At 40.6% G+C, this 15,650-nt stretch overlaps 1 protein-coding gene across 1 annotated transcript in view; it reads left to right on the forward strand.

The window, feature by feature from the left end:
- Positions 1–15,650, forward strand: part of DDX10 (DEAD-box helicase 10) — a 191,248-nt gene that overhangs the window by 44,503 nt on the left and 131,095 nt on the right. Inside the window, exon 14 of the mRNA XM_085309102.1 lies at positions 6,096–6,558. Within this exon, the coding sequence (XP_085165228.1) occupies positions 6,096–6,558 (463 nt within the window). The remainder of the gene's footprint in view (positions 1–6,095; positions 6,559–15,650) is intronic.

Raw genomic sequence — 15,650 nt, forward strand, 5'->3', positions numbered from 1 at the left:
CTCGTTTCTCCTAGGATCYTAAACTACACTATCTCATGGTCATTGCAGCCARTGCTGCCACTGACCATCACTTACCTGAGCAGTGTCTGCGTATTCACAAGTAGTAGTTCCAGTAGAGAGCTTCCCATGGTTGGCTCATTCAGCCAACTTGGAAAAAATGATCCTTGTTTTTCCTGCYTATCCTTCTTTTAGATCCTGCATTCATCCGCTGTAGCTCTCCGGACATGCAAGTGATCACCTTGTGTCTCTGTGGCCTCAGTGAGATCGCAGTTCTGTGACTCTGAACATCCTTCTAATGAATACTGCTTATTGACCAGGCTGCATGTGTCTGTGTGCAGCCTCTTTAGATGGGTCCCTAGTCAGGTCACTTCCTGCTGGGAAATGTGGGAGCCTATCCTCTAAGCATCCTTCTTGCCTCTGTCTGTTCCTCCTTTATTTATTTATTTATTTATTTATTTATTTATTTATTTTTTGGGGGAGCTTTTTGTCTTTGTCTTCCATGAACCTAGTTTAAAGCTTCCTCAATTAGTTAGGAAGCCTGTTAGCTAGCAGAGCAAGAGCGTTTTTGCCATGTCCTCTTCCTCCCTGACGATGAACGAGCTGCCCTTCTTCCTTAAAGAAGGTTCTGTCCCGGCCGTGACACCAGCCATATAGGCAGGTATACCAAAATTGWTCCAGACTATTCAGGCACACCATAGCTTTTAGCTGCTCCTGGTATATTGAATTTCTTCGTCATTGCTAAGGAAGATCAGGAAAATAATACAACTGTCTTCTATGATAAATGTTACAGTGCATGTATTAGGTCAGTAGCTTCTTTTTATTTCACCTTAAGTGCATCCAAAGTATAGRAATTAACTATTGAAGGATATAGTTTTCAGTTACTGGGCACAGGAGGAAAAAATATCTGTTTAAAGAGGGATATTCTAACTTCATTTCGGTGACATTTGAGTATAGAATCTGTCTGTTCAAGGACCAACTTAATTTAGAAACTGCTTACCTGCAGTTTGTGTGTGTGTGTGTGCATGCCCCCCCCTTCTTTCTCTCTCTCTCTCTCTCTCTCCCCCCCCCCGGCAAAGCCAGGGTCTCATTCACAACGCTATATGGTGGCTAAAAAAATTCTGTTTGAAACATGGTAGGCATTATAGTGAGGAAGACAAGTTTGTCCCTGTTCCTGTTACAGCATAAGATTTCAGATCATAGCCACTAGTAGAACTCCACTGACTTCCTTCTGAATGTAAATTAATCTTGTATTTGGTCCCTTTAAATAATTACCTAAATGTCTCCAACAAGAGTTGATACCTTGTAATTATAAGAGCATGTARCCAGTTTCCGATTTGTGATTACTTAATTTTTTTCTCTTCCAAATCTAGATCCTCCTGTTGTCCTTTTGTCCTAGAGGATTAAGAGCTGTATAGTGTAAAAGTTTCTTACTTGAAACATAAACATAGCAGATAATCTCCTTATGGATGTTAGTATGGACTTCTGAAAGCATAGTGCAGTAATCACAATTGCTAATCGTGAGTAAGATCCCGCCCTGAAGTTGGTTAATCAAATAGGGTAGCACAGCAAAAGCAATTCCTCTGTTCATTTTGCTTATTAATCAGAGCCATCTGGAATGTCTGTTTAATTCAGACTTGTGTCACTTCAGTTGATTTGATTTCTCCTACTTACAAATATTTGCACATCTTGTCTTCTGCAAACCTTTTGAATGTGGATGTAATCTATACTGATACTCATTTCTTCTCTTGAAATGACTTGTGGTAGTCTTTCATCTTTTTGGGGCTATTTTAAATAATTGTCTGTTCTGTAGTAAAGAAAATYCCTATGAGCTACAGCAGGTTTTTATGATTCAGATCATTCTGAAGAAGTTCATTAATGGACTATATCCTTGATTTAGTAAATGTARTAATTTAGTACTACAGCAAAGAACTAACTTGTGTAAAAAATGCTGTGTATCAGCTCTCTGGCACAAATGACCACAGATTCTTTACACTCATATTTCGAAATAGAGGAATTGGAAATAATAATAATTGGAAATTTTGTTGCCGGATTGCTTTTAGAAGTTGATTTAAACATCTTCTTATGGCACTTGCTCCAAAGAAGTTACCACATTTCACACCCAAATTTGATACAGAGTTGTTTGTTGGTTTGTCAGCTGAGTTTATGTTGTCATTTTAAGGCTATCATAGTCTGAGGACTGCATTGTGGTTTTAATGTTTTTATTGTTRTGTGTTAGAATTTAGCAAATCCTATTAAATAATTTATCTACCTTTTGTCTTTCCTTTTGAGTAAATCTTCCACATTTCTTATTATGGAAGAGTTTGCATATGTTAGAATTGAAAGTCAGAGGAAGAATAGCTGTAACTTYAGTTTGAGTAGGATTGTAGTGTGAGTGGCAGCTAATGAATAAATTAAAATTGACATCACCAGTTACAACTGATGAGAAGAAAAGCTGGTGTCTATTCRTTTTTTTAGTATGACTGAACTCTAGATTTGACAAATGACTACAGGAATAAATTTTAACGAAACTGTTAGAACCTTGCAACATAAGGAAACTTTTAGCAGTGCTGGAGTGTTTCTCCAAAATGATTCTCAATTTGGAATATACTTTAGAAAAGAAACAATAATCAGTCAAAATACTGATATTTCTCTGAAGTTATATAATAAATTTTTGCGGGATTGTTTGCATACAGCTTTTATTTAAGCTTAGCTACTTGTAATTTCTTAAATTCAATCTCCTTTTTATTAAACAAACAAACAAACAAACAAACAAAAAAAAAAAACCAAAAAAACCTCCAGCCCTCCCTGAGAAGTGTCCAAGAGCTTTATTCTGTTAGTTGGAGACAAAAGTATCTGCTCCCATGCAATGCCCTCCGGTATTCTTCCTATATAATATTTACATAGGTTTGTTTTATGGCTGTTTTTTCTCCCTTGTTTTGGAGTATTAATWTGACTTTGGATCATCATAATCCAGTTGTTAGCTTTGATAGTTACATGTGTCATGATGATCAAAGCTTTACTGAAGGGGTGCAGGCAAGTGAGATTTTCTTTCAAGGGACAGACAAGGAACAAAAAACTCCTGGCTTTTTCTACAATTAGTCATTCATTCATATTGTGCTTGTTTGGATAAGATGACAGAGATCAGTGCTTCATCAATCCCTGACATGACATGTACGTCTCCAATACAAAACTGTATTGGTGTTTCTTATACCATATTACATTAACATGGGGGACACTGTTGTGGTTGTCTACTACAGGCCACCTGACCAGGAAGAGGAAGTCGATGAGGCCTTCTATAGACAGCTGGAGGTAGCCTCACGATCACAGGCCCTGGTTCTCATGGGGGACTTCAGCCACCYTGACATCTGCTGGGGGGACAACACAGCAARGCACAAACARTCCAGGAGGCTCSTGCARTGCKTTGATGATAACTTCTTGTCRCAAATGGTGGAGGAGCCTAYRAGGAAGGGTGTCCTGCTGGACCTTGTCCTTACCAACAGAGATGGACTGGTCAGAGATGTGAAGGTTGGGGACAGTCTTGGCTGCAGARACCATGARATGGTGGAGTTCATGCAGGAAAGAAGTAAAGCAACAAGCAGGACTGCAACCCTGGACTTCAGGAGAGTGGACTTTGGGCTCTTCAGAGACCTACCTGGTCTCATGGGTTAGGGCCTTAGAGGGGAGGGGGGTCCAGGACAGCTGGCTAGTATTCAAACATCACTTCCTCCAGGCTCAAGAGTGGTGCATCCTTATGAGTAAGAAGTGGAGCAAAAGGGGCAGGAGACCTGCATGGGTGAGCAAGGAGCTCCTGGCCAAACTCAGACAGAAGAAGAAAGTCCATAGAATGTGGAAGAGGGCACAGGCTACTTGGGAGAATTATAGGAATGCAGTCGGAGTATGTAGGGATGCGGTGAGGAAGGCTAAGGCCTAGTTGGAATTGAGTCTGGCAAGGCATGTCAAAGACAACAGGAAGGGCTTCTTCAAATACATCAGCAGCAAGAGGAGGACTCGGGGGGAAAATGTGGGCCCACTACTGAATGGGGCAGGGGCCCTGGCGACAAGGGATACAGAGAAGGCAGAATTACTGAATGCCTTCTTTACTTCAGTCTCACTGSTAAGGGCAGTCCCCAGGAATCCTGCAGCCTGGACGTGAGTGAGAAAGTCTGGAGAAGGGAAGACTTTCCTTTGGTTGAGGAGGAAAGGATTAGAGACCTTCTGGGCAGGCTAGACATCCACAAATCCAAGGGCCCAGATGGGATGCACCCACAGGTACTGAGGGAGCTGGTGCATGTTATTGCCAGGACACTCTCCATCATCTTTGAAAGGTCCTGGAGAACTGGAGAGGTGCCTGAGGRCTGGAAGAARGCCAGTGTCACTCCAGTCTTCARRAAGGGYRAGAAGRAGGACCCAGGAAACTCTAGGCYGGTCAGCCTCACCTCCATCCCCGGAAAGGTGATGGAACRACTCCTTCTGGATGTCATCTCCAGACATATGGAGGAAAAGGTGATCAGGAGTAGCAGGCATGGATTCACCAAGGGGAAATCCTGCTTAACCAATCTGATAGCCTTCTGTGATGGAATGACTGGCTGGGTAGATGAGGGCAGAGCAGTGGATGTTGCGTACCTTGACTTCAGCAAGGCTTTTGACACTGTCTCCCATCACATCCTCCTAGATAAGCTCAGGAAGTGTGGGTTAGCTGAGTGGACAGTGAGATGGACTGAGAACTGGCTGAAAGGCAGAGCTCCGAGGGCCGTAATCAGTGGTGTGGAGTCTAGTTGGAGGCCTGTGGCTGGTGGCATCCACCAGGGCTCAGTGCTGGGTCCCGTCCTGTTCAACTTCTTCATCAATGACCTGGATGAGGGGACAAGAGTGCCTCCTCAGGAAGTTTGCTGGTGATCCCAAGCTGGGAGGAGTGTCTGACACAGCTGAGGGCTGTGCTGCCCTTCAGAGAGACCTGGACAGGCTGGAGAGCTGGGCGGAGAGGAGCCTCGTGAGATTCAACAAGGGCAAGCCCAGAGTCCTGCAGCTGGGGAGGAACAACCCTAGGCACCAGTACAARSTGGGGGCTGACCTTCTGGAGAGCAGCTCTGCAGAGAAGGACCTGGGAGTGCTGGTGGATGACAAGTTGACCATGARCCAGCAATGTGCCCTTKTGGCCAAGAAAGCCAATAGTCTCCTGGGGTGCCTTAGGACRAGTGTTGCCAGCAGGTKGAGGGAGGTGATGCTGCCCCTCTCCTCAGCCCTGGKGAGGCCTCATCTYGAGTCCTGTGTCCAKTTYTGGGCTCCCCASKACAAGAAAGACATGGAGCTACTGSAGAGAGTCGGGCTCSAGTAGGGCTTCGAGGATGATCAGAGGGCTGGAGCACYTTCCCTGTGAGGAACGGCTGCGAGAGCTGGGCCTCTTCAGCCTGGGGAMGAGAAGACTGAGGGGGGATCTTATCAATATGTGTAAGTGTGGGTGTCAAGGGGAYGGGGCCAAACTCTTTTCAGTTGTCCCGTGTGACAGGACAAGAGGCAATGGGCAGAAACTGAAGCACAGGAAGTTCCGCCTGACCGTGAGGGGGAACATCACTTCCCTGTGAGAGTGATGGAGCCCTGGCACAGGTTGCCCAGAGAGGTTGTTGAGTCTCCTTCTGTGGAGATCTTCAAGGCCCGCCTGGATGCAACCCTGTCTACCATGCTGTAGGTGACCCTGCTTGAGCAGGGGGGTTGGACTAGATGATCTCCAGAGGTCCCTTCCAACCTTACTGATTCTATAAATCATATTTAATTTGCTCCTGTTTTTAGCTTTATAAGTTGGTTGTTTKTGGCCTTCTCCTGGTAGGATTTCTAATCATTCTTATCTTTCAGAGTGCTTTATTCTCCATTATTTCATCCTTTTTACTCTTCCAATGTTCATTTGCATTTTCAAGGTAGAATATCCTGTTGTGTGTCAAAAGGTCCATTTTGTAAATATGTTGGTCAAAATGCATAAATATAAATTACCATAATTAAAATCGGAGCACTTGAGCCATTTATGAGGGCTTCTATTTTAGTCAAATTTTGTTCTGTGTCAACCTTTCAGAGTAATTTACTTGTTGAATTCTATTCTTTAGATCACTTGGTCTTGCGGTGGCACCCCGTGTGAGATTTCTTCAAAAAGTTCAGAAACAATTATCTGTGAATGTGACAGCTGAAGAGACAAATCAGTTGAAGGAGATAAAGCAAAATAAAAATACCAGCTCCTCAATAAGCGAAGAAGTAGTAGAGAAATACAGAACTAATTTCAGTGGAAATGTATCTGTTGACAAAACTAATGAAGAGGACAGAAGGAAAGAAACTGAAGAATATCCTTCTTCCAGTGATGAAGGTACTGGTGACGATGAATCTGAGGAGGAATTGAAAGCGGTATCTGAAGAGAAAATGGAGAAGGAAGTTTCTGTGCTAAGCAGTGCTCCAAATGCAGACTCCATGCAGTTCTTTGAWGATGATGATGATGATGATGATAAAGATCTTGATTTGCTGACAGTGAAACGACGGAATGTTTTTTGTGTGGAAGCTAGAGATAATCCAGCACTGGTAAGTGCACATTATAGCAAAACTCATGAATCTTGATGATTTTTTATGTTGGATAGAATCCAAGTGAAGAGGAGGAAAAAGGACAAAATTCTACTCTTAGAAGAATACCYGGTTGACCAACTACATAATTGGTTTAATTTATCAATAACAACTTGAATACCTAGAAAATATTGTCATTTTTAGTTCTTTTTACTTACTGCTTTGCTTGTATTTTCCTAAAATAGCTGCAATTTTTAGTCATTATTTTGATGGGTGCTGCAGTTTATGGCACTAGGAACCACACTGATTGCACTGGGGATGCAGGGATCTGCTTTTGTATACAGTTCGTAACGAATGATCTTTACAATAATGTAACTCCCTTACCATAACTTTTTTCCTTTTTARCAAAATATTTAGACATGCAGAGGAAGAAAGAACACTACTTGAAAGCATGGTTATAAAGGTTTATTAAAAGTATTCATATAGCTCTTTCTTTTCCTTGGCAAGTGGCTTTATATCTCAGAGTTCCTCTCTGCTCCATATTCAGAGAAATGTTGTTTTTATTTAATGTTTAAATACAACATTATAGCAAGGTTTTTTTGCACTTATAAAAAGTGAATTTCGTAAGTGTATGTTTTGCTTTTTTGTGCATCTTCGTGTAGCCAACAACTGAAACTCTGTAGAAAAGAGATGCAAGTGCAATGGCCATCTGCTTCAGCAAGGTGTTTTTCTCAACTTGCATGCATGTAAAAGGAGCCTTCTGTTAAGGGAAGTATTTAGTTTTCCAATTAATATTTTAATCTTTTTTCTCCTGTGCTGTTAGCACAGAGCACTCATCATAAACTTAGTCTACTTAGTCTGCTTGCCACACTTACAACCAGCATTTTTCCTTTTGTATTTAGTGACTAGCCTGTGAACTCATTTATCAGCTAACTTTATTGAAGATGAATAGTAGTTTAGAAACCTAATCCCTCTCCTGCCCTTCCATATGCTGCCTCCTATCTTTAGGAGACAAAATCAGTTTCAAAGTTTTGAAACTTGGTGGGTAACCTTTTAACAGCTTTCCAGCATTAAACATTTATAGTTTGATTTAAGCTCAGACAAGTCAGAAATCTTCTGTGACTGAGTGTTAATATACTGCAGAAAGGGTTAGTTTTTCCATACTTGTTATACAAAAGTGGGAAGACCATGTATCTGAAGCCACTTATACATAAACACAAAACAATGAAATATTTAGTTTCTCTGCTAAGCAGCTGCGAACTAGAAGTCAAAAGTTGAAAGATTTGTATCATTATTCAAATTTTATCTGGATTTCTAATCTCCTATATAAATATCTACTGTTGTGAAATATGCAACTGTTAGAAAGCAGAAATGAGGAGCATGCAGTGCCTAACTGGAAACAGGTCTTGATTGATGCATTCATTAGTGTGATGTTTATTGATTGCTGCTAACATGAAAGTTGCTGATAAAATATGAAATGCTTTCAACTTATGGTTTCTTTTTTAATAGAAATAGAAGAATGAAGGTTTATATGAGTAATCAAATATTGTCTTTTAGTGTTCTAATATAAAAATGAAAGAAATGGTGTGGGAAGATTCAGAAATTGTGCATCTTTACTATTTTATGTATCTACCTTAATACCAYATTTTATATATGTTAAAAATACATTGATAACGTTATATTTTTTTTCCCTTTTGTTTATTTTCTGGATAAAAGTTTTGAAAGGATTATTTTTGTATTATGGTAGACCAGTTCATATGAAGAACTGGGAAAGAACTGGAGAGACAGCGAGGTAATTCTTCTGGCATGTGAGAAATGAGGGACCAGGCAGTACAAGTACAGTTTCCCTATTGCTGTATTTTGGAATGTCCTTCTGGGAAGGACTTGGAAAACAGTTTGAGCACAGTATGCTGGATCCTTGCCACATTTCTGTGATAAGTGCATTAGTTAGTAGTATCAAATGCTGCAGAGGGTCTAGGAGTAGAGAGTGGAGTACGCTCTCAGTTGGATCAGTTATGTGTCTGTGGGTTGTTTGTTTGTTTTAACCTATTCTGTGTATGAAATAAGGTAGAAATCTGGTGGAGAAATTAGTGTGTGATCATCTAATTGTGGAATATGCCCAAGCAAGATTGACGCTTTTAACTTAAATGATTGATTTTTGCAACTTGAATATTCCTGTTTTTGACAGCAAAACAGTCCCACTGCTCTTGTTGAGCTTCAGCATGTTTCTGTAAATGGGAACTTTCCGTTCAGGTTTTGAAAATGATGGAAACTATTGTTCAAGTTAAGTTATTAAGAGGTAATGGATTCTAATAGGGAAGAATTAGATGTTCAGGTTTGTTTTGCAGAATTTTTAGTGCCCCTTTCAGCCATAAAATGCTGGAAATACTGCCTAGTGTAAATTCCATAGGTCACACAATTTTAATTTTCTTCTGTTAGTATCAGTGCATTTTAATAAATAAGAAGTGTGCAGTATGATTAAGGGGTGAATATGGAAGGTGAGGAGGAAATCCTTCTAGCTGGCCATTCCAGAGGTCTGATAGCTGTTGTCAAACACACCATCGCCTCCTCATCTGTGTCTTTCTTGGCATCTCCAGGCCAAGAGTGAGCAAGAGTAGGTGTAGTGCTGGCATTGAGCATCCCCAGGTGGTGGTGTGGTGCGCTGACTCCTGGATCCCTGGCTGCCTTTACCCCTCCTTGCCCCTGAAACTGGGGAAGGAGTGAAAGGACGTTTGCGTGACTTTCTTACAGCTTCTGGTCATTGTTGGGTGTCARTGTTACCTACCTGACAAGGAATGTTGGGTTGTGGGGTGGAGCAAGACAAGTCGGTGGTTAAGTTTCATTAATGACGTGACTTCCAGACCTGTTCCACTCTTTCACCCCTCMCACCTGTGTTTCTGTCCCTCTCTTCCCCTTATGTGTGCATTCTGTCTCTGTATTTTTGTGACAACAATTATAAAACAAAAATTTGGTCTCTCTGCAGTGCCATAAAAAAAGAAACCTTGGGTAAGCTGAACAGTCTTGACAGATATTACAATTTTGGTATAAATTTTTGAGTTTTTTTTTTTAAGAGGTAAGTCATAGTTACTAACTATTTATGAGTTTTATACTTTTTTATGAGTTTTACTTAAATATGCCAATTTTAAACTGCTGGTTTAAATCATGGGATTTGTTTAGAAGTGCAGTGTCCTTATGCATAAAAAGGRGGTCAGCTGTGTGCATAGAGCAATTAGGAAATCTACAGTATTACTTGGCTGTTCTGTTAACATTGTGGAAATTATCCATTTCAAGTGCGTTTAACCATATTGATGTTGTAAAGACTTGGAACATTCCCTGGTTACACACTTCTTTTTTTTTAATGCTAATTTTATGAAATTGGATGTTACGTTTTCAAATGCAAAAGCTATATTTCTTAAAGTACTGTTCATCTGAGAACATAGATTAAGTCTACAGTAAAGGTTTTTTTTTGTTTACTAGTTAGTTTAATCATCTAGTTAGAAATATTGCATACTGAAGACAAATCTGTTGCTGTTAAACTCCCTTCTTGAGAATACAGGATATTAAACTGCCTAGTTTGTAGGATTGCTGTGACCTAGCTCTGAAGTTTTGGCCCACTAAAATCCTCCAGCGGGTCCTGCCCATGCTGCAGTGTCTTTTAGCTCCTCTTACTAGCTCATCTGCTAAGATTACATGTTAATTCATGTGAAGCTGGTGACTTGGTCTCCTCAGTACAGTTTTGCTAGCTGGAAGAAAGCGACCACCCGAAGGAGGGGAGCAGCAGGGAGCTGCGGCGCAAGGTCCGGCCGGGAGCTGGAACGGGATGCTCGCCCCCAGGGGCAGGCTGTAGAGCTAGCCTCCTGGCAAAGGAGTCACAGAAACTSTTTATTTTTAACTTAAATAAAAGTCAATACTGTGATGCATCGTATACCATAAATTATCCTTCCTTCAGGAYGTCAGTGCCTTAGGGTATAGGCCTCGTACCACTGCGCTTGTGTATTTCTWGCTGAGTTACAGCAAGTAATGATTTATATGAAGTATTAAATATTTGCATACAAGCGGAGTGGKCCTACACTGGTTATTAGCCAAAGAGCTTCCGTAATTCTATGCATTACAAAAAAATATCTTTTAATGAAACCTGCTGGCAGAGTCTCAGTCTGTGCTCAGCGCAGTGAACACTGAATACTTTCCATAAAGCTGATGGAAAATTTTAAAGAAAGCACATCTCTCCRTGCAATTTCTATAGCTTAAGTACAACCAAAGCTTGTTTTTAACAGTGGCTGTGACATGCAGTATTGTTACATTGTATGTCATTTAAAAAATCTTGTAGTTCTGTAATGCTTCTGTATGCTATACAAAGAGAYGGTGCTAAACTAGGCACAGGGTTCAGCAAAATCATTTCTTCTTGTTCTTGGACTACCTTTGCTCTTGAGATTACAAGGATGTTTGACTCCCTGGCATCATTATTTTCAAGTAAAACATTCATGAATTGCTTGCTAGGTGAAAGAGTGTAACAGAGGCTTTTGATACAGTCCTTTGTGAAAACCTATTTTAAACTCCAGATCCATAGATGGCTTTTTAAATTCTTTCTTTAATCTTTCTTCCCTGTTCATTCARGTTAGCTGCTTTAGCAATCTTTGTTTGCTCCAGTCTTTAATTTTTATTCTCTGACTTCAATTTCAATTTATTTTTAGCAATTTATTAGAAACTTCTGTAGTGTATGAAAGAGTTGATGTAAATGTTTGGACCTCTTGCACCTTTAAAGCAGCATTCCAGATATTTATGTCGACTCCTGTGATGTTTAGGAAAAATGGGAAATCTACAGGATTAAAATTTTTGTCTCTGGGAGTTACTGGTGAGCTATTTATTTCAAACAAATGGCTGCCATGTATCCCTTAAGCAATGCATGCAGCATAAAATGATCATGCAAGGTATTTTTAATCTCATTTAAAATCCGGATAGAAAGTGACATTTAGGAATTTTATTTTTAAAATCTGCTCTTATCATGTATCTTAGATTTCTGCATCACAGGGTGAAGAGTACRTAATTCTGATATGCAGGGTTTGCTTCTTTTAAAAGCTCTGCATTTGAATGTRTGTTTGAACCACTGTGGATGCTACACCATTTTTGGGGTAGACAGTACCTGTTAGGGACCTTTGTGTTTTTCTGTAAATAAGAATCCAGTGTAGAAGAATGCCAAACGTAGGGGACTTATTTTAACATTTAACAGTTACAGCTCTTTGAAAAACCTGTTCTTTGAGCAAAGAAAGGCTTCCCTGGTTCTGATGCGAAAGTTTTTCATAAATCAGTAGAGTTACCAGCTAGTGGGAATGGGCTGCTTGTCTTTTAGAACAAGTGRTGCTTACAAATTATGAGCCAGTGTGGCAGAGGTATCCTGAACTAAGTAGTGCCACCTTTTTACGTTAGTGTTTTATTTTAAAGAAAAAACAAAACAACAAAAAAACAAACAAACAAACAAAAAAACCCCTCAACTCCTTACCCCAACTGAAGCAGCCTCCCAAGTCATCTCCATTCTGCAGAACCGGCTATAGTATCACTCAGGGCTCTGCCCTAATGAGAGAAAGCTATTTTGCAAGGTGCTTTTACAGTTACCTGTGAAACCTGTGTTTAACAGTGTAAGTCTTGAACTTGTTCCTTAGCGAAGATATTTCTAGTAGATTGATGGTTCTTGCAGTGCAGAGCAGTGTTGGCAGCAGAGAATATTATTTACATGCTAATGTCTCAGCATTTGGTGCAAATTCAAGCTCTAATGAGGAACATTTTGTTTTGTGATTGAATAGACGAGAAGTGACTGAAATGCATGGCCCTGTATTTCCAGAAATATTAGGTATTGTATGATTCAAAATTATTCACTAAAATATCATTTGTTMAATACTTCTTGTAGGTTACTCCAGCTTGCAGTAGTACCCTCAGTTTTGTTGTGCTTTTATCAGCTGTTTAATCCATTGCAGTAGTTTTACAGATGTGAGTGAGTGACCCGAATACTCTGCATTCGAMCTGCCTTGTTCTACAGGCACAGGATTTGTAAGCTGGAAATGCTGCCATTTTTTAAAAAATGGTTAGTGCCTGAGTACGTACTTGGTGATGGCAGTTGGAAGTATTTGTAACTGTGATGTGATTTGTGGATGTACAATTTTCTAAATGTGTAGTGCTGAGGTTGAAATGCTGCTTGAACTTACACAGCACTGATTTGAAAGGAAATGCTGCTTTTTGAAATAATAATAAAGCAGACCAGTTAGTTAATATATATCCAGAGTCTGCTAACTACTGTCAGTGCAGTCTGTAGTTAAAATTGGGAAAATTACTCCTTGGTTGTGGATGTCTTCTCTGATGCGGATATCCACTGCTTTCAGCATCTCCCAAGGAGCTACCGTTTAAAAAATATTTTGAGCAGTGTTCTGAATTTCCATCTGTGTTGGAATCACTTGATAATTAAAGAAAGTCATGTTTTTGATGATGATTTATCAGTATTAGCCAAAATGAGTCCCTGGCARTTCACTGTAGTACCACTAACATACAAATTGTAATTTAATTACTGTTTTACAATAGAAAATGTGTAGTGCGCTGTTCCCAGGCAGTGACTTGCTGACTGTCCGGGAATGTGGACAGTGGTCACAGAAGACCTGCTTTGTGGCACRGAGCTCATATTCCTCACTTCCGTGAGATTTTTGATCCCCCCCAACCGTGGGGAGCCTTGAGACGGAGCCAGCTGTGGTGGCCTGCGCCCGGCTGCTCCCTCTGCACCCCACTTCCCTGCAGAAGCAGCTGCTGCCTCTGAGGTTAAAATCCTCTTAAGAGGGCTTTTATGTTGAATGAGTGAAAGGAGAACCAAACAATTAAGATGATAACCTCCAGCCTTTTTTGAATCAAAAGTAAATGAGGTATAAATTGCTTTGAGACAGCCTGAGGGGGAAGTCTGGGAGATCTTCCTTTCTTTCATTTCCTAGACCCTGCTGTGCTGCTATGGTAGCTCTCAGCTTGTTTTCAAGGCAGGTTTTCCTCTCCTTTGCCAGAGCTGTGTGTGTGTTTAATCCCTCAGCTGGAAATCCTGGTCCAGCCGATGCTCCCCAGAGCGAGACACGTGGCTTTGCCAGCTCCTCGTAGCCCCGCGTTCAGTGCCAACCTCCCTGGAGTGAGAGGGTTGTGTTTGGGCAATGAGATATCTGGCAAATACAGCTGAAGAAAATTGAGGGGTGCGTTAGTAAAGCCCTCAAAAAGGCATATAGAAGTGGGGATGTCTGCGAGTGGGGGAAGCTGATGGAGAAAGAAAAAAAAAAAAAAACTCTTGAGGAAAAAAAAAAAAAAAAAAAAAAAAACAACAAAAAAACAGTATAATTTCTGTCAAGTCTATCCCCTAGGTGAACAAGACCTAGAATCATAGAATCGGTAAGGTTGGAAGGGACCTCCAGAGATCATCTAGTCCAACCCCCCTGCTCAGCAGGGTCACTTAGAGCATGGTAGATGGGGTTGCATCCAGGCGGGCCTTGAAGATCTCCAGAGAAGGAGACCTAAGACATACTATTTAAAACAGTCCATTTGATTGTATTTTTCTGTGGTAATATTTCAYGTGCTACTTGTAGAGAGGCAGTGCAGCTGGCAAAGAAGGCTGGAGAAGAAAAGCCAATCTCACTATCACTGAAATGAAATGAATTTTATCAACCTGCAGGGTAGACCAAAGAGAAGGAGTGCGTCTGAGATGCTTCCAAAACGTTGGTCTGCCTGAGCATTCCGGAAAAGGAATGCAAAYCTGGATGCATTTGTAGTCAATAGTGCTACAGTTCATTTCCAATCCGAACTAGAGTTTCCGAAACTTCCTACCTGCAAGGGCATGGTGTCCTGCCTTGGTAGCACCTTGGTAGCGTATCAGCTTAGTACACGAGCTGATGTTTGGAAGATGCTCTTGGRGGTTGGACAGTGTTTGACTGGTTCTGAGAAAGAACATCTCTGCCCTTGACTGTTCTTTTAGGGAGATATTGCTGAAAGACTGTAAGAACTTTCTTTGTTTCCATAACCTCATCTGCATAGAACAAAATTAATATTAGTTGATGTTTTGTCGACATTAGCATCTCCTTATCTCTGAAACAGGGATGCTAGTGTCCKCCTGAAAGCACTAACTTTGCTGTGACAGCTTTCTAACAGGTTTACAGTGGAAGGGTCTTGCAGAGCATAGAAGGGGAGTATGCCTTTCTATTTCAATTATATTAGCTGTCTTTTTGAAGAGATAATGCATCTAACTCATGCCTTTTGGAAAATACTATCTTTTCAGTCATCACTCTTCCCATATATATGTGTGTGTGTGTGTGTGTGTGTGTGTATATATATTCAGACTACTATTGTATATATGTGTGTGTGTATATATATGTGTGTGAGTGTATATATATATATATATATATATATGTATACTCACACACATATATATACACACACACACACACACACACACACACACACATATATACAGTAGTAGTCTGAATTTTATTACTCTGTGCTACTGGGTGATGTTCTCACATTGGCTTCTTTACAAATCATTAATTCAGGGCAACATATCTTTTTCTGGGCAAGCCTCAAATTCTAATGTTGCTCCCAAGCATTTTTGTAACAAAGGGAAGTAGAAGAACAAGTGGTTAATACAAAAATGGATCTTTCAGCTGTCTTAAGCCTTTGGGTCTGAGATTTGTTTACACTATGATGCACTGAAAGCCAAAGCATACTTCAGCCAAAGATGCTGGCAAAATTATTAGTCACATTTTTGATTGGATTTTGTTATACTCCAAACTTTGGAATTCTTTGGTTTGGATTTGCAGAAATGTGCAGTTCCTCAGTTTACTGATGTGTTTTGGAAATTGCATGCTGGAATTGCACGATCTCTGGTAAAGTATAAATCTCTATGAACTGTTGCTGTTAATTCCAGTTCTGGGCTCCCCAGGACAAGAGAGACATGGAGSTACTGGAGAGAGTCCAGTGTAGGGCTACGAGGATRWTGAGAGGACTGGAGCATCTGTCCTATGAGGAACGGCTGCGAGAGCTGGGCCTSTTCAGCCTGGGGAAGAGAAGACTGAGGGGGGATCTKATCAAYGTGTAYAAGTACCTGAAGG

Source organism: Rhea americana, unplaced genomic scaffold (assembly GCF_003343005.1).
Source record: "Rhea americana isolate MKP2758 unplaced genomic scaffold, rheAme1 scaffold_29, whole genome shotgun sequence".
NCBI lineage: Eukaryota > Metazoa > Chordata > Aves > Rheiformes > Rheidae > Rhea > Rhea americana.